Source organism: Haemaphysalis longicornis, unplaced genomic scaffold (genome assembly GCF_048455015.1).
Source record: "Haemaphysalis longicornis isolate Haplotype H1 unplaced genomic scaffold, Haemaphysalis longicornis Haplotype H1 scaffold_6, whole genome shotgun sequence".
NCBI lineage: Eukaryota > Metazoa > Arthropoda > Arachnida > Ixodida > Ixodidae > Haemaphysalis > Haemaphysalis longicornis.
The window spans coordinates 111,542,752-111,561,250 of NW_027526407.1; the positions used below are offsets into that span (position 1 = coordinate 111,542,752).

The 18,499-nt window shown below is 46.1% G+C and overlaps 1 protein-coding gene across 2 annotated transcripts in view; it reads left to right on the forward strand.

The window, feature by feature from the left end:
• Positions 1–10,040, forward strand: part of LOC144141120 (short-chain dehydrogenase/reductase family 16C member 6-like) — a 62,664-nt gene extending 52,624 nt beyond the window's left edge. The window contains exons 4-7 of one of the 2 annotated variants that reach the window (XM_077672646.1): positions 912–1,052; positions 3,675–3,800; positions 4,438–4,540; positions 8,127–10,040. In XM_077672646.1, coding sequence (XP_077528772.1) covers positions 912–1,052; positions 3,675–3,800; positions 4,438–4,501 — 331 coding nt within the window. In that variant the 3' untranslated portion in view covers positions 4,502–4,540; positions 8,127–10,040. The remainder of the gene's footprint in view (positions 1–911; positions 1,053–3,674; positions 3,801–4,437; positions 4,541–8,126) is intronic. The other variant, XM_077672645.1, reaches the window with a different exon arrangement.
• The last annotated feature ends 8,459 nt before the right edge of the window (positions 10,041–18,499 follow it).

The window sequence follows — 18,499 nt, forward strand, 5'->3', positions numbered from 1 at the left end:
CGCATGTATGTAAAAGGAATTTCTCCATTTCCTGTTCCCTTTTAGGTACCCTATGCTGTCGCGCTGTGACATGAGCCAAACAGCATTGCATAGTACTCATGTGTGTTGCTGCTGCACGGATTTCCCACGTCTACTGCTTATGCATACAGTATACACCCTTTTGAGGAAGACTGCATCAATGTCATCAGAATATGCGTCTTGCCAGTGTTTCTTTCAGAAATAAACTATCGTGTAATTTTTTGAAGGGTGTAGCTCTTCATTGTGAATTAGTATAGATTAAATAAGGTACTCTACTCAAAGGTTGCTGGAACGCTGACTCAGAGAAGTCAGCTTTTCATAAGTCAATAAAGTATGGCTGCAAGTCGAACATGCGAAAAGAATGGAAAAAAAGGCAATGAATAAAAATTGGATATTTATTGCAATGAGTGCGAGCGCACGCCGCTGTTTTATGAATGCCCTTTTGTGTTTTGGGGCGCTGATCATCGCACGCGGGATATTGTTGAGGCAGCTGAAATGCCGAAATGCAGAACTAGGACAGTGATTGCGTCAGCATGACCTCCATATCTCCGACCACGAAGGGGCTGGCCTTATTTATTTATTTATTTATTGATATGATTTATTCATTCACACAATACCTACAGCCCCTGAGGCATTACAGAGGCCGTATAATACACTGTGGGTGTTTTTCTTATACTGCCGGCATTTCTTTCTATATATATATATATATATATATATGTCTTGCTAGGAAAATAAATGTCGCTTCAAAGTTAGCGCCTGTCCTCGTCCACCACGTTCTTTGAAATATTTGCGCTTAACTGTGGTGGCGTTTACAAGTTCCCACATTTTTACCTGTTACTTTGTTGTGCATGCATGTCCTTGGCAAACTAGCCGTCTGCTTCAAACCGTTGCAGCGCTTCCAAGTTCGCAGTACGGGGCCTGATGTGTGCGCTGGAGGAGGAACTCTATCAGCTGGGTCTTTTGGACAAGATCAAGCTCACCACGGTTTCCCCAATGGCCATTGACACCGGCATGTTCAAGGAGCCGAAGTCGAGGTGCGTGCAGGATGGTAGCAGGACGCTTTCTAGCACTGCCTTGTCGTCATTAGCCAAGCTGTACTGTACCATCAGGGAAGAATTATGAAATGAGTTCTCCTACTTCAAACACCTTAAAGGTGCCATGCTGAAAAAAATAAAGTTTGTTGTATTCGAAAAGTTTCATGTTTTGTAGCGCCGGCAGCGCTTGTCCGGAAGAAAACAATGCTTTATTCAGGGCGAAATTAATCAATTTAGGTTAAAATTTTCATTCTCCCGCCAAATCGTGTGTTTTAACGACGTCTGCAATGACACCGTAAGAACGGGCCTTCAAGCTAAACTTGGCGTGAAGCGGAGACTTGTTTACAGTCAGTCAACCTAGATGGTGCCACCATACCGCAGCGGGCTGTTTTCTGCCTTTGCTTTGTTTTTGATCGTGTTTGTACGTGGATTGTATTTGTTCAGGGGGAAAGTAATCGTGTCGTGAAACATGGTGCTCGATCGACAAATATGGTCCCGTAAGACGCCGTCGCTTGCGTCAATCGGCCAGTGTCGTCTGAGACAACCCCAAAGAGACGCAGTTCTGTGCAGCTAAACAAGCATAGTGCGCGCAGTACCAACAGCAGTACGCATCAGTACTTCTATGTTTACATGTGCTTTTGTAACGTCCATTGTTTATCCCACCATTCTGACTGTTATAAAATGAATGTGCCCTAAATTTAAGCGCAAATAGCTCGTTCGGCAAGCTTATACCCTCTGCCTAATTTGCGTTTGCTTTTGCCGGCCTCAGCCAATCGCGCAGCTGGGCGCGTATGACATCATAGGTTCTGTTGCAGGAAATGAGCTAGTGGGTCGCATGGCAATTCCTTTTTTTCCTAATTATATAGCTTATTTGAGTGAAGTTTACGTTAAGAATGGTGTCAGGATGATTCTAACGAGGCGATCTTTCGAATGCACCAAACTTGTGTTTTGTCTGCATGGCCCCTTTAAGCAGAATGCAGAGTTGCGTAGCGTATTCAAATACACTGCACATCTCTCAAGGGATAGCTGTCGGTCTACACCTGACAGTCATCAGCGGGTAAAAAAAATCTGTGCGCGACCAAAGTGCGCTGAGAAATGAGAGATAGACTGATAAACGAAGTTCAATTAAAAGAAAAAAAAAGTGATATACAGAGAGATAGCTTTACTTTGGGCAGGATGACTATAAGTCAAGTGGGGAAAGTGGGAATAGAAGGTAGGGTGTTTGTGGCATGGGAGACTTGATTGTGGACAGTTCTAACAAAGACATGTGGGACCCTTGAGTAGGCGGGATAGGCCGTGTGGGGTCAAGAGAGTAAACTCAGGACTCTAAACTGCGCACGAAAGCAGAATCGTTTGAAAAAGTGTCGCTGATTAGGTGCCTTGAAGGAGATAATTAGTCTGATACAACAACCGCTACTGTGTATTCGAGACAATAGATACGTTGAGCTTTCGTTCTGCCGCGTATTTGCTGCTATCAGCGATAAAAAGTACCATCCATATCTGTGTTGTACGTTAGCGGATAAAAAAAACGCTTGTTACCAAGTGATAACTGCACAGTCCTCGCCGCAGGCATACTTTCTACGAATTTAGATGAAAAAGTGTTTTATGCAACCCCCTCTTAGTGCCAAAGCCAGTCACAACACTTGGCTGAAAGGGTTGAGATCGTCGAATGAAAAGTTTACTGTGGGACTACTTATTTACGCATGTTTACAGTCGTGTGGTCGGCACAGTCGCATACTAAAGAACATATAGAATGCTTCGCTGATTGTGAAATATTGGTTATATACATCAGGAATAAAAAATGTGTTCGAAGGGTCAGTGAAGTACCTTTGATGCTCTGCCAGTAAAAAAAGCATGGCAGATAATCTCCTTTTTCTGGCATCACTCTGCCTCATGTTCACGTGAGAGTAACGAATCCTCACTCTAGTAATAGAGCACAAAATCGCTTTGGCGCCCTATGTCCTGCATTGCTGGGGTAGGAGGGACACGAATTAGGCGTGGGATGGAAGGCACTGAGCGCTTGGATAAGAATCAAGCGTAGATAACTATTCGCGTTGAGAGAATTCGTCGCCAGCCTTCTGCTTAGGCAGGCGATGATCTGGAGTCCTCGGTTAGCTGATCTTGGGCGCACCTAGCGGGCAAGCCAATTGTCATAGTACCTACATGACGTGAGATGGTATTGAGGCTTTGGTAAATAGCTTTAGAATGACTGTTTCTCCTGATGAATTTAACATTAAGCAGGAGAAACTTTCCAGGCGCTACAATAACTAAAATTTGACACGTCTTTAAAGCTAAGCTCCGCATTCTCGGGATCCTACGCAGATAGCCTAGAGATTTGCAAATTGTTATGGCTTTACGTGAATACTGTGGTCGGTTAGAATTCTATCGACGATTACTTGTGACGTTCTGTCACCCATATTTGAGCAGCCATATTTTCTTGACTTAAGAAGTACCGCATACTGCGCAAGTACCGCGGCTGGGCGCATATTCGCAAGCTGTGGTTTGCGAGGCAGGTAGCATTGGTTCTAAAAAGTATTAAAGCCCTGGATTTGCTCGACTCATCGCTTCGCATGACTCCTCCGAAAGCAACTCTGACCTAGTGGACGTATATGTTGGGCGCAGGTTCCCGTGGTTTGCGCCCATCCTGCAAGCAAAAGCTGTGGCGGACAGGACCTTGGACGCCATTCTACGGGAAGAGATCGAAGTGGTCATTCCTCACAGGCTTCTCTTTCTTCACAGGTTAATCTCGTAAGTTTGCGCCGGTTTTTAAACAGGTACCGTTTCTGTGTGCTGGTTTGACTATGACCTCTATATACCCGGCCCACATCAGATGCAGCAAACAGCCATGAGGTCAGGTGGCCGAGTTGGGTGGAGGGAACAACTATAATTATGGAAATGGAATATTGTTTCTTTTCTCGCTCACCGGCGGCCTCTGCATTCGGTCTGTACAAAAGCTACTACCTCGTAAATTTTAACTTTGCATAAATTCTTAACTATCTGAACCGCTGGCTACACAATAACTAGTAAATTGGTTGGCCACAAACTTGGTTACCCATTTACGTGTAGGTTATATTGTAGATGACGACCTGCAACACTCCACCAGAGACGATAAGAAAATGGTATTATCCAAAAAACGCCCCAACCCCAATGTGCCTGTTGTCATCGCCCACTATCACAGCCGATCTCAACCATCTCATCTGGCACTGCGTTAAATTTCCTCGCTTCCGTACACTCGCTCCTCCTTACCACGACACCACAACTAACATTCGCCCCACATCACAGTCACACATTACCATCTGGGACATTATCATTTATTCCACGAAAAGCGTTCTAGTACAGACAAAGTATCCGTGGTCTACATGATTTATAAATCATGCCTTTTCAGGACGACCTCCATGCGGACTGGACCCTCCATTCCCTTCTTCCCTCTCTCTCTCAGCCGGTCATAAGCCTTTACTTCCATTACAGCATGCAACAACAACTTTTAGGCAAGTGAACGTGACATCACCGTTATTGAACGATGTCTAGGTGTCTTGTCGTTTGCTCAAAACTAGGAATGGAAGGCGAAGTTAGCTTCTTATTGCACTTAGGGAGTGGTATTTTGTGCATGCCAGTTCGGTAGTCATAGAGGAGTGCCTCGCATTACGTCTGAAGTGAGCTCGTTCTTTTGTTATTCAGGAAATCTTGTCTTTATTTTTGTGCACTTGTGTACTGCAGTTCTTGGGCACGCCGCGCTTGAAAGTGCCTCACAGCTGTCGATACTATTTAACTAGCCATCTCTTGCAACTTCTGATCTAGTAATGGCGAGATCATATGAAACTAGTTACTGAGTTTTTAAAGCAGGTGCACTTGGCGAACAGAGGAGAACAGTTACGGAGCGCACCTGGCTAAACAGTCTCTTTTTATTTTTACCCTAACGGTCGAATCTCTACCGCTCATGGGCAGTTAACTGTTCTCATGCCTGGATGAAAACCCCGCTGAAGTAGGCGAGAGTATTTAATAATTTAGTGTATTAAAATATTTTTAGGGAATCGTCGTCTGCTAGGAAACCTGCGTAGCAATCGATTACTTGTCTTGGAAGCTGGGTTGTAGGACTATATTTCCACAAGTAGGTTGTGAAACAAACTGCCATGCGACATTGACAAATGGTTTGAGGTTCTCGTCCCGCAAAATGGGGACCACTTGTTTTTCCGCTAACCACTCTTGGGTCTTAAAACTTTCCTACGTACACTGTCTTTGACACACAGCAAGACACGTAATCAAACAGGTTTGGTCTGCATGCACTAAATGTTTTCGCTAGTATACATAAATAAGAACTAAATGTACCCATTCTGGTGAAATATGCTTAATTCTGATGCGCCAGAACCTAGGTTCACCCCTTGGAACACACTCCTGGTGTAAAGAGAATTTGATAAATGCTACTCCGTTAGTTGCGGGCGTACGGACCTTAACTCGCTTGCCATTATGTGAAAAAGAACGGCTGAGGTGGGTCGAAGTACAGCAGGGTTCTCCGTCCCTTATCGCTGCACAGATCACGATCGAGTTTATCGCACCTGCGTCAGAGTAAGCGCACAACAGCAAATCTAGACGAAGCTAGCTTTGGTGGCATTAGGTTCAGAAAAGCCAACGCAAGGGAATGCAGGTTGCTGCAATTTCCCAGAATCTACATCTGTTTCGGTATTTTGAGTGTATCCTTCAAGAATTATGAAAGCAATCTGCTGATGAAAAAGGCGTTAAGATGGCCTTAAAGTACATCAAGAAAAAGACGGCCAGTGTGAGGAGGCTGTTTCACTATCGTTGTATGCAAACACATTAATCTTTCTACTGCAAGTGCCAGAGGTCGGTCACTTCCTTATCAAGGGCGTATTCTTTTGTCGAGGTTCCTCTAATTTATATTGCTACTCTAAACAACAAAGCTTCTGGTTAAGGGAGACTAACCTGTTAACATTCCTACGGGGATGGCTACTTCATGACATAGGGAATTAAGAACCATCGTGCACCAATACTTCTCTACGTTCACAACGGCCTAGTTTGTTTATCTTAGAGATATGTCACTTCTGCACTGAAATAAAAAATAATACTCTTGCTGCTGGTGATGGTGATGATTACTAGTGATATCCCCTTTGCAGCGGGGTGATGACGTGTTATCTCACTAAAAAAATAATATACCTAGGTTTTATACTCTTTGTTTATAACTAGCGCTGCTCTCAGGACAGGCACAAAAAACGTATTAGGCACAAAATACTTATTTTTTCTGTTACAGGTGGTAGCTGTTGTAGGCAATATTCCTCTCTCTGCTTTTGGTCCACCCTCATTCTAATCTTCTTTTCGTCGCCTCTACAGCCTTGAAGTTAACTCCCTCTGCCGCTACCCTTAACGGGGCCCGGAAACACTCACCATCGACTATCGACTACTAGGAATGTATTTTGGGGTAAAGTCCCAGCAATCTCCTCCCGCAAGAATCATGAAAATCCGTTCACTATCACCGGAACTACGCGCGATGAGAAATTGCGCATAATCTTACCCTCTCAACTCGACAATGCGACGGAAGCTGCGTGCTCTCTCCGGGAGAGGGGAGCGGCTCGCAGCGTTCTTTCACGCGGCCTTCGATATATCACAGGCCGGGCAGTTTTCTCCTTTTCTCCGCAACCTCGAGGGGTCTATTTCCGGTCTGGTGGCACAAAAAAGCAGGCATGGCTACCTGCTCGCAAGCTGGTGCTCGAGCTCGTTGAGCGTCATTGAAGCAATAAACGTTTCTTGTCGAGTGGTCTAGTTGAAAGGAAAGTATTGAGCTCGTCACTCAATCTGCGCGCACTCAAAACACAAAATAAACGGCGAAACTGTGCGTACAGGTTCAGGCATAGAAGAAGTTCGTACATGGCGCCTACGACGGCGGATCGTCACAGGAAATGCGAGAAATAAGCCGCGAAGTTGACCAGTGACATCCAATGAACAGCCATGGCCTCAATTACGTCGTTTAGGCCATGCCAGGGGTGCATAATGAGGAGAACTAAAGAGAGCGCGCTTGGTTTTTTCCGCGTCTTTCACAGCGATTTACGCGCTCACCGCTTCATGTGCACGTGTGATATTTGGCTCAGGTATTCCTGGCAGTGTAAGCTAAACGCCGCGCAGGTTTATTTGCACTGCTCAAAGAGTGTTGCAGGGTCCCTGGAAGCAGAGTATTTAACTCATGTAGATTTGGATGGATACCCTCGCATTCTAACACTGTGTGCCGCATAGTTTCTGTTTGGCTTACGCAGACCACGCATACCCCATTATTTTGTGCTAGCTCTCTAAACAGCTAGCGCCATCAAGTGAAAACTGGATAAACCGAATTACGTTTCTGTTTTATTTTTGATCTCAGTGAAGAAGTGATACATTTCTAAAAGAAGCAAACTAGGCCGTTGGGAACATTTCTATGATTTTGCAAAACTTTTCATATCGGTGCACGGTGCTTTTTAAGCCGTTTGTCATAACGCAGTGTCTAGACTGCCGTCCGATGGTACTCTAGGTGATCGTTGCAAGCATGGCTAGAGTGCCGTCCGACGACATTCGATATTTAACACTAGGCTAGCCCCACCCAAAGAGTCTGTCGTTCTAGTGTAGAGGATCCGTCTTACCTTATTGACCCCCGAGTCGGTGGTTCGACACCGGCTCTTGCCGCGGTTGTTTTTTTTTCATTATTTATTTGAAGTGTAATTTTTGTGCCTTAGGTTAGTTTTGGTGTTTTAAATGATTTCTTTGTGTGCGTTAGTTTAGCTTATGTTATGTTTAGGTTAGGTTGCCTAGCTTTATGTTATCTAGAGCGATGTACTGCCAGACGCGGCAATTTTGTAATAAAACGCCGGTGGACGTCGATATAGCGGAGTGCCTATAAAACCGTCGGACGGCACTCTAGAAACAGCGTTGTCATAAATTAGGAAGTCCCGTAGGGATGTGATCAGGTGTGTCCCCCTTAACCATCACAGTGGGTATGTTTCCTTTCTCAGTGTCAAATAGGGGTTCTTTCCCGGGGAGTGTTTCCCTGAAGCTCGATTCGAAGTTTAACCCTCTCCTCGGGCTTACCTTTCGCAGTTTGTTCCCGCCAAAGGCGACGAAGTTGATGCAGCGGTTCATGGGATGCACCGTCGCGCCTCACAGCGCGAGCCCCGCCTCGTCAAACGTTGCAGCCCCGTCACCCTTCGGATGAGACCGTCACGTCTCCCACCATGCTCGCACTCCCTGCGAGTAATGGGGGAAGCCGTCGGACATATCTCATTGTTTTGTTTGATGATTGTTTGTTTGCTTGTTTTGGCACTTGGAACTACGGCAAACCGACCTCGCCCAGCATTTCCGTTGTGGAAAAACTCGCGCGTGAAGTGGGACTGTGTTTGCCAGGCTAGTATGCATTTTTAGAAATTTTGTTAAAACTCAAGAGAGGGTCGGGGAGGATACTGGACTTTGGTGCACAATGCAAGAGCTCAGGGTTGTCCAGTGCGTTTACCACAAGAGGACGCGAACCGCGTACCGATAACAGTTACCTCCCTGGAGCCTAAAACGAGCACTTCACGCTTTGGGATGAGCATTCCGTTACGATCGTTTGGAACGAAAATCGAGTGCCATCGCCCAATGAAATTTGTCGCTGGCACCGAGGAAGCTTTCCCGAAAAACATTTTACACATTTTGAAGTCGCTCCTCTTGGCAGCAACCATTTTATTATTGGACTTTGCTAGCTGTGTTATAATGGCTACAGTCTGCGAATGACCTAACTGCGTATGTCAGACAGTTCAGAAAATGGTCGAATGTATTCTCGTTTAATGCTTTAAATGGATTTAAGTTAGTGGTCAATGTTTACATTTGGATAGAGAACATCGATGTTTGCCTTGGAGGCATTAGATTCTACGGCCTTTTGCTAGATATCCCACAGGGCCCTTTTATGCGTATAGACCACTTCGTTTAGTGTGTTGTGGACGCGTGGACAGATTTTGGGGAGGAATTGCCTATGAATGCTTGTGTCTTATAAACAAAGCGAAATTGTTTTCCTGCGAAGTATCGATTTCATGCCCCCTCAATTGATACAGATTCTAGGAACAAAGGTTGTGAATAGGCCGTTAGGTCTAAACGATTGCGCAATAATGAGCGCTAGTGGTGGTTAAACTGCCAGCACACATCAGCAACTTATTTGGTGTCAATCAGTGTATAACACACGCCACAGAGAAAAACATGCCTTCATTAATTCCGCCTGACAACAACGAATAGGTTAAGAAAACACAAGGATATTTTCGACTATAGATTTCGGAATCCTCTCAGGTTTCGCTGTATTTAATGCTCTGGTGAGACATTACTTACGGCGTCGGCAGCGCTTGCAATGTTTCGAGTGAATGTCATCGTTGAGGAAATTTATTCATGTTGTTTTTATCTTGCTTTAGTTGTGGCCCCACGAAGCGTGTCTGCTGTAAATAATTTTGCTAATACTGGGTGTGTTTGCAGTGTTGTATTCATTTTAAATGCACACTTTACGAAAAAAGAATTCCCGAGTTACTGCCTTGAAATTGAATTCGGGGAATATATGGCGGAGTGTAGCTTCCTCGCACGTTTCGTACTAGTCGTCAGGACGCCCGTGATGGCCGGTTATGTTTAAATTTATAATTTTTTGAAACAATGACGAAATGGATGCAGCTTAATGCGCCGTAGTTGGTTTTAGGATGAACGAGACAAAAGCCATTTTCAAGAAAACGTTTTTCGGGCTCAAGAAAAGCGAAATAAAATGCGAAAATAAAAATATCCTCGTTTGTGTCTGTTTTTCGAGCACATCGATACGCACCCAAGTTCAATAGAGAGCTGTGTCAGCTGGCAGAAAAGCATTGTTTGCAATGAAGGTGCGATGGTAAGTATGGCAAGTGCGAGACTTCCATTGTGAATCTTAGGTGAAAAGGTCACAAGATGCTATAAAACGACGTCCCAATACATGCCAAAGCTTAGCGCTCAAAACTCCCAGGCGAGAAGTTGACGCGTGCCGCAAAAGAAAAGAGAAAACTGCCGCTCGAAAAGAGTTGTGTACCGGCACGCATGCCTTCTCGCGCACAGGCACGCGCAATCGTACAAACACGCGCACACGCGCACACATACAGGTTTACCCACTTAAGAGAGAGGGAGAGAAATAAACGTTTATTTGCTGAAAATACTAGCCAGGACTTGATCCTTGCCGGTCCGAGGTGGTAGGTCTCCTCAGTCCAGGAAACCTCTGGCAGTGGCTGCCGTCTTCGCCCGGTTCACCAGATTCTTCTGGTTCTCCGGATCTTCGCAGACGAGCAGTGCCTCCCACTTTTCAGCGATGTCGTGGTCACCGGTGGTATGGGCGCTTGCAATATCTTGTGGTGCGGCAGTCAGAGTTGTTGAGGATGCTCGGCTATCCACAGGTGCGTCTGGACGGCGGTCTTCGGTGTCGGGTATGTCGCAGTAAGGGCAGAGATATGAAAATTGCTTGGGGTAGATGCGGTTCATGATTATTCCGTGTGTGTACGTGTTTGTTTGGAGCCGACGAAAGATTACGCTCTCCTCCTTGGTGAAGAACAAAAATTTTAAAGGAGAAAATACTAGCTTTGTAGAAAATTTCGGATACAGTAAAAGCTCGTTAGTTCGAACTCGGTTAATGCGAACTTCCGGTTAATTCGAACTCACGCCCTGGTCTTGGCACAGCCCTGCATATTTCAATGGGCGGAAAACTCCCGATAATTCGAACGCGTCGGTATCCAGAATGGTTCATTCGAACTACGATCCCCTGGTTTCCATCGCTCCTCGCAAAAGTCAGCCCAGAGAGCCCAGAGTGATTACAATGTGTTGCAAATCCAAACTAAACCAAATTTACGAGAGATGCAACACAACAAAACAGAAAAGCAACAGAGTGGCGCGCGCTACGCTCCTGGAACAGCTTATTTTACATTTACAAAGGGTGCCGCGTCACCGGCGCCAGTGCACCGGCGCATGTCATTATTATTTATGAAACATTATTTACTAAATCACCTGTCACAAACGTGTAGTTGCGCCCAATTCGGGATAACGAGTCCAAAGGTGGCGCGATTCTTGTTCTGCCGACGCAGTGTGGCGCGATTTCCGTTCATTTTAGCGCCCGCCCGCTGATTCGAACTCCGCTTAATTCGATGAATGTTTTGGTCCCCTTCGAGTTCGAATTAACGAGCTGTTACTGTATTGCCTTGTCTGTAATGCGCTCTGGTTAATTCGTAAATGAGCTAAACGGAAATAATGGGCGTTTTACGCAGCGAAAATATAGCATCGGGACTTACTACGATTGGAAGTGTTCGAACAAGGCCCCCCGCGGTGGCTCAGTGGCTAAGGCGTTCTGCTGCTGAGCACGAGGTCGCCGGTTCGATTCCCGGCCGAGGCGGCCGCTTTTCTGATGGAGGCGAAAAGCAAGAACGCCCGTGTGTTCGAGATTTCGGCGCACGTTAAAGATACCCAGGTGGTCAAAATTAATCCGGAGCCCTCCACTATGGTGCGCCTCATCGCCTGCGTTGCGTCAGCGCGTTAAACCCTAATATCAATCAATCAATCAATCAATCAATCAATCAATCAATCAATCAATCAATCAATCAATCAAGTGTTCGAAGAAGTACTGTATTTAGTATTATCCACCAGCTGTTTAAATAGACTTGGTAAATTCAATCAACCAACTGTTGTAGCGCACCTTCCTAAGATAGCTACTTTGATTTGATTGATTGTAGGGTTGAACGCGCCGACACCACGCAGGCGATGAGGCGCACCATAGTGGAGGGCTCCGGATTAATTTTGACCACCTGGGTATCTTTAACGCGCGCCGAAATCTCGAACACACGGGCGTTCTTGCTTTTCGCCTCCATCAGAAAAGCGGCCGCCGTGGCCGGGAATCGAACCGGCGACCTTGTGCTCAGCAGTGGGATAGCTACTTTCGTGATAGCTACTCTACACTATGCGGCCATGACACCTCATGCGTGCGCGTACATTTTCGAGTTTGCTCGATTGTTTTGTCCAGGTATATTTACCGTTTGTTCCGCGTTTCTAGATTCCTACGCCTGGGAACTTGGTAAAAACTTTCCTGTTGCCTAATCTGATCACTAAAAAGAAGTTTTAAGGACGCCGCACTATCCTGTTTTATTTGTTAGCAGTGGAGAACTTTTTCTCGCAGACAAATGGTGTGGCTCCGCAGTCCAGGAGCTCAGGTGACCATCTTTCAGTCTCCTGGGAGAGCAGAGCTACCGCTCAATGAATCACCTGGCTCAACTCAATTATGCACTTACAGGCGCTATTTTCCTCAAAACAAGTTTTCGAATGCAGAGAAAGTTTCCAATTCCTAGCAACACATCAGCTCTGACTTCATTTGTGACGCATAATCAGTGCGTCAACTATACATTCTAGCATCAAAATAGGGCTGCTGAATACCAGCAAAAGCACGAACTTAATTTTGCAAAACAGCTTTTTTCGCGGCTGCTTTCTTGACAAAGGAAACAGAGTTTTAGTCTTGTGGGAACGGTCGTCTGCATGGGCACTTGCATTTTCGCACAACCAGCACGCTCCTGTGCCATTCAGTTATTTTTAAATGCGAAAAGTCTATATCTCCCAAACTAGTCCCTGTGACGTCACAAGGACAGCGCGTGAAAGTGGCTGGTGAGTAGCCCCTCTACTATGTCATAACTCGAAAGCCTTAAAGGGGCAATGTATAGAAAATACAAGTTTGATTCATTGGAAAGATTGCCTCGTTAGAACCACACTGATACCACTTTTAACGCACACTTCGCTCAAATAACCTACATAATTAGAAAAAAGATTTCACTTTCTCTCCTGGCTCACCAACCATACCTTGCCGCCACACTGCCGCGCTCTGACGCAGTTCTTTCTGGCTCTGACGCGCCTCTATGACGCACGAGACATTGCCCAGTACGGCGCCGCGTACGCGAACCACAGCGACAGCGCTCACCGTGCAACCGGAATCTGGTGGGCGGAGCATGCGCGTCGAGTGCTAAAAATCGATTTTGTAGAATTTAAATTTGGCGCCCTTGGAAGACCGCCTCATAGTCTCTACAATAGCAGAAAGAGGGCGCCAGGAGTCCGCTAGAAGTAGGAGTTCCTGTATAAACATCCCCCTCGCGAGGGGCACGATCAAACGAAGAGCATTTCCGGGGGCGCACGACGTTAAGTAGTTTGCGTTACGTTAATGTTGTTGCACTTGTGGCAACTGCTGACGAGAGAGCGCTCGTCAGCAGTAATTTGAATGAGTCAACGATATAAGGCGCGTTAGTAGCGTCCCATTCTGTGTCGGCTTTGTGGCGCAGTGGGTAGAGCACCATGTACATTGCGTTCCGCCCGCAGGGTCGAGGGATCGAAACCTGGCGCCGGATAATATTTTCTTTTTTATATAGTAAGGAAAACGACGGTGCGGACTACGGACGTCAACGCGGGTGACATCGTGAGTTACTGAAATGCTCTGCATTTAAAAAGGGAATGGCCATGCGACCCACTAGCTCACTTCCCGCAACAGAACCTATGATAGCATATGCCCAGCAGTGCGATTGGCTGAGGCCTGCAAAAGAAAACACAAATTAGGTACGGCTTATGAGTGCGCAGTGCGCAGTCGACCTGTTCGGACGTGCTTTTCTGGTGCTCCGACAACAGCGTGTTTCTGCAGTGAAGGACAGCGAAACGGCAGAGACAGCGGAGGACAGCCGAAGCTGAGTATTTACCTGAACGGTTTCTTTCTCGTTGTGTCGGGGTTTCAGCCGAGATGGCGCGTAGAAAGCTGGTACAGTGTAGTAGCTGTCCGCGGCACGTAGACGCAGAGGAGTTTCAGCGGGATGGCGGCGAGTCAGACGAAGGGGCAGGTACGTGTCGGTTATGCGTAGTGGTGTCGCGGCTAGAACGCGTAGAAGCGGATAACTCGGGGTTAGCTAAGCGGGTTGCAGAACTGGAGGCAGCGCTAAGTAACGAACGCGATGAACGGAGGGCCGTTGAGGGAAAGTTAGAAGCAGCTGAGAGGAAGCTAGAAAGGAGCGTCATTTCGCCAACAAATGACGACCACCTCGGCCCACGCAGCGAAGCGGAGGCATGCGCCGAGGTGACACCGGGGGTGGAAGCAACAATAGGCAACAGCTACTCCCACGTGCTGCGAAATAGGACAGCAAAACCAGCCGATAACCCGGGTACCAGTAAAGAGCGGCACGTGGCAGATGATAGCGTGGTAATCATTGCGGGTGACTCTAACATGAAGAGGAGCGGCGCTGCCATAGTGGAAAGGGTAAAGGGGGATAAGCGTGTGAAGGTGGGGTGTTTCCCAGGTCAAACGATGCAGACGGTGATGACTGAAGCGAAGGGGCAGCTGGCCTTGTCTAGTAAAGCTAGAAACCTTGTGGTGATTGCCGCGGGGCTTAACGATGTTCTAAAGGGAGAGGAGGGTAAACTTGGCCAGGAGATAGCGAAGGGGGTAAAGGACCTGCGGGCGACGGCCCCAAATGTGAGCATTGCTGTCTGCACCGTGCCGGAGGTGATGAAGCAGGGCGTGCACACCGAACGGGTAGTACTCGCTGCTAACAGCGAGATCGTGAGGTGCGGCAGGGAACTTGGGCTTGAAGTGATAGACGTGAACAGGGTAGTGGGCAGCATCGGACATAGGCAAGCTTTTCAGTGGGACGGGATTCACTTCAGCCCCAGGCTAGGAAACGAGGTGGGGTGGCGCTTAGGTGGGAGAGCGGTAGCTTTTTTAGGGGGCCCCGCGCAGCTAAGGAAGGCAAACTAGGAGACAAAGGGGAAGCAAGAGACACATGCACACTCAACGCGGGGAGGCAGCCAGGCCTACAGCTAAACGGAGAACCTACGGACGTAACTGAGAGCGTTGACAGAAGCCATTTAAGTGGAAACAATGGAGCAAACAACTCTGTAAACGACAAAAACAGACCCCGTAAGCGGAGAGGGAAAAACAAATGCAATAAATATTTAATCAGCTACATAAATATGCAGGGAGGCAGAAAGCCAGATAAGTGGGTGGAAATTCAAAAGCAACTTGAACGAGAAGGAATAGACGTGTACGCTTTAGCCGAGACGCACCTCCGGGACCTAGAAGCCCCACCTATCATAGACAATTATGTCTGGGAAGGTTGCAACAGGACCACAGGAATGAAGAAAGGGGGAGGTGTTGGCATGCTCATTAAACAAGGGACCGACTGGCAGAGAGTGCATGAAAGTTGTAAAGAGCATCTATGGGTTAGAGGCACCATAGAGGGGAAAAATACATGGTTAGGAGTGGTGTATCTGTGGACCGGAAGTAGTGCTAAGGAAGAAAATGAGGAAATGGTAAACTGTTTGAGAAGAGATATAAACGAGTTCAAAGATTCGGGCGAAATAATCATAGTTGGAGATATGAATGCCCATATAGAAGGTTTGGATGGATACACAGACCACAACGGTTCTCTAGTCATAGATCTATGCCAGGAAAACCGGCTTGTAATAGTAAACACGGAAAGCAAGTGTGACGGACAAATAACGTGGGAAAGCGGTAACAGGCAGTCCAGCATAGACTACGGTTTAGTATCCGAGACAGTATACGGAAGGCTGCGGGAAATGAGGATAGATGAAAATGGAACAGACAGCTTAGGAAGCGACCACAAGCGGTTTAGCTTGCACTTTGGAGGCGCAACCCGGACAAATGCAGAAATAGGTACAATAGGAGGAAATAATTTGAATAATGAGCAGTTAAAGATCATCGCTGATAGATTGGAAGATGAAATCAATAAATACCCAGGCAAAAATTGGGATTACGATGAAATAATTGCGTTCATAAAGGGTAAGATTAATGAAGAAAAGGAACGAAACCGATGGAAAGGGAAGAGAAAGCCGAGAAGCTGGTGGAATAAGGAAATAAAAGAGGCTATCGACCAGCGAAGAAAGGCGTCCAGAGAACATAGAGAAGCAAAAAGAACTAGTATGGAACCGGAGGTAGTGAAGGAAAAGTGGGATGTCTATCGTGGGAAAAAACTAGAAGTGCAGAAAATGGTGCAAGCGAAGATCAAGCAGAAAAGCGAACAATGGATGGCAGAAATACGGAAGAAGGACAAAAGCGCATCCAAGAAGTTTTGGAACCATGTAAAATCACTAAGCTCAAAAAACGATAACCATCAAAAATTCCTGATTGATGAGGAGGGGGAACATTTAGAAGGAGAGCACGCGTTGGCGCATATTCATCGAGTGATTAGTGAGAAGTTTAGGATAATAGTGGTAGGGAAACCTGCACCGATAACATCAGCGCCACAAAAGGCTGCGGAAAGGGAAATAAGTTTGAGCAACCTTGATTGGAAAAAAGCAGAGCAAAAGGTTTCCCCTCAGACAGCAGTGGGCCCGGACGGAATACCAATGCAACTGATAAACCTACTTGGACCTAAAAGTAAGGAATCGTTTATGAGGGCAATAGATAAGGTAATAGAAACCAAACAAGTACCAGAGGACTGGTTAGAAAGTAGGATGAATTTAATATATAAAGGCAGAGGAGACAAAGCCAGTATTGAGTCATACAGACCACTCACAGTAACGTCAGTGGTGTATAGATTCGTAATGCAGGCGATAAAATCAGAAATTCAAGCATGGATGGAAGAAAATGAAATACTTGGGGAACTGCAGAATGGATTTAGACAAGACAGGCGACTGGATGACAATCTGTTCGTGATAACGCAATGCATTGAAATTGCGAAAGCACAGAATAGACCACTATGGATTACGTTCTTAGACATTAAAGGGGCATATGACAACGTAAACAGAGAACGGCTGTGGAGAATGTTGAAACTCCAGGGATTAGATGACGAGTTAGTACAGTTCCTTATGGCAATCTATAAAGACAATAGAGTGCACCTTACTTGGGAAGGACAGAAATGCGCCCGGCAGGTCAACATCCATCGGGGACTGAAACAGGGATGCCCTTTGAGCCCAATACTGTTCATGCTTTACATGGCAGGGTTAGAAAAGAAACTGGAAGAAAGTCAAGTAGGGTTTAGCCTAACCCATATGCTGCAAGGCGAAGTGGTACAACAGCATATTCCGGGAATGTTATACGCAGACGACATTGTTCTTTTAGCTGATAACCAAACCGATATGCAGCGGCTAATAAATATTTGCGGCCAGGAAGCCACTGACCTCGGGTTAAATTTCGGTGCAGAAAAATCAGGAATAATGGTTTTCAATGACGCTACCACCGACGTAGTGTCTATCCAGCAAGGCGAATTACCTAGAGTCAAGGAATATAAATATTTGGGAGTGTGGATAAACGAAGGGGATAGCTACTTAAGTACTCACGAGGAGCAACTTCAGGTTAAGGGAAAGCGAAACGCAGCTATAATGAAGCATAGAGCTCTGTGGGGGTATAACAAATATGAAGTAGTAAGAGGAATGTGGAAAGGAGTAATGGTTCCGGGTCTCACGTTTGCGAATGCTGTACTCTGCTTAAAATCAGACGTTCTATCACGCCTTGAAGTAAACCAGAGAACGGTAGGACGTCTGGCCTTAGGCGCGCATGGAAAAACAACTAACGAAGCAGTTCAGGGAGATATGGGCTGGGCGTCGTTTGAAGTTAGAGAAGCTCAGAGTAAAATATGCTTTGAGATGAGGTTGAGGGCAATGGATCAACGAAGGTGGGCAGCTAAGGTTTTTAGGTACCTATACTTGAAAAGCGTGGACACGCAGTGGTTAAGAAAGACTAGAAGGCTAACGATGAAATACGGAAAGAACAGTGGGGAATCCAAAACAGCCAAGGTAACCAAAAAAGAGGCAAGGCAGATTGAAACGAATAAATGGAGGGAAAAAATGGAAGCCAAAACGTCGTTAGAGATGTACAGGGCTGAGAAGATGAACATCAGAAAGGAAAATTTCTACGATAATTCCCAGGGCAGTGCTTTGCTTTTTGAGGCTAGAGCAGGTTGCCTGCGAACTAAGAGTTTTGTGGGGAAGTATTCACAAAATGATGGGGTATGCGTGGTCTGCGGAAAAGAAACAGAAACTATGCGGCACATCGTGCTAGAATGTGAGGGTATCCATCCAAATCTACATGAAGGGAATATTGGGCTGTCAGAAGCCCTAGGATTTAAAGGTATCACAGAGGAAGTTAACTTCAAGGCTGTCGAGGGGACGAAAAGAAGATTAGAATGCTGGTGGACGAAAAGCAGAGAGGGGAATATTGCCTAGGACAGTTACCACTTGTAACAGAAAAAAAAAAGTAGTTTGTGCCTAATAAGCTTTTTGTGCCTGCCCTAAGCAGCGCTAGTATTGAACCAAAAGTGCAAAACATAGGTATATTAGTCTTTTTTGGTAAGATGACATGTCATCACCCCGATACAAAGGGGAAACCAATAGAAATCATCATCAGCTTGGCGAACGAGCTATTTGCGCTTAAATGTAATGCATATTCCTTTTACAGCAATAAGAATGGAGGAGTAAACAAT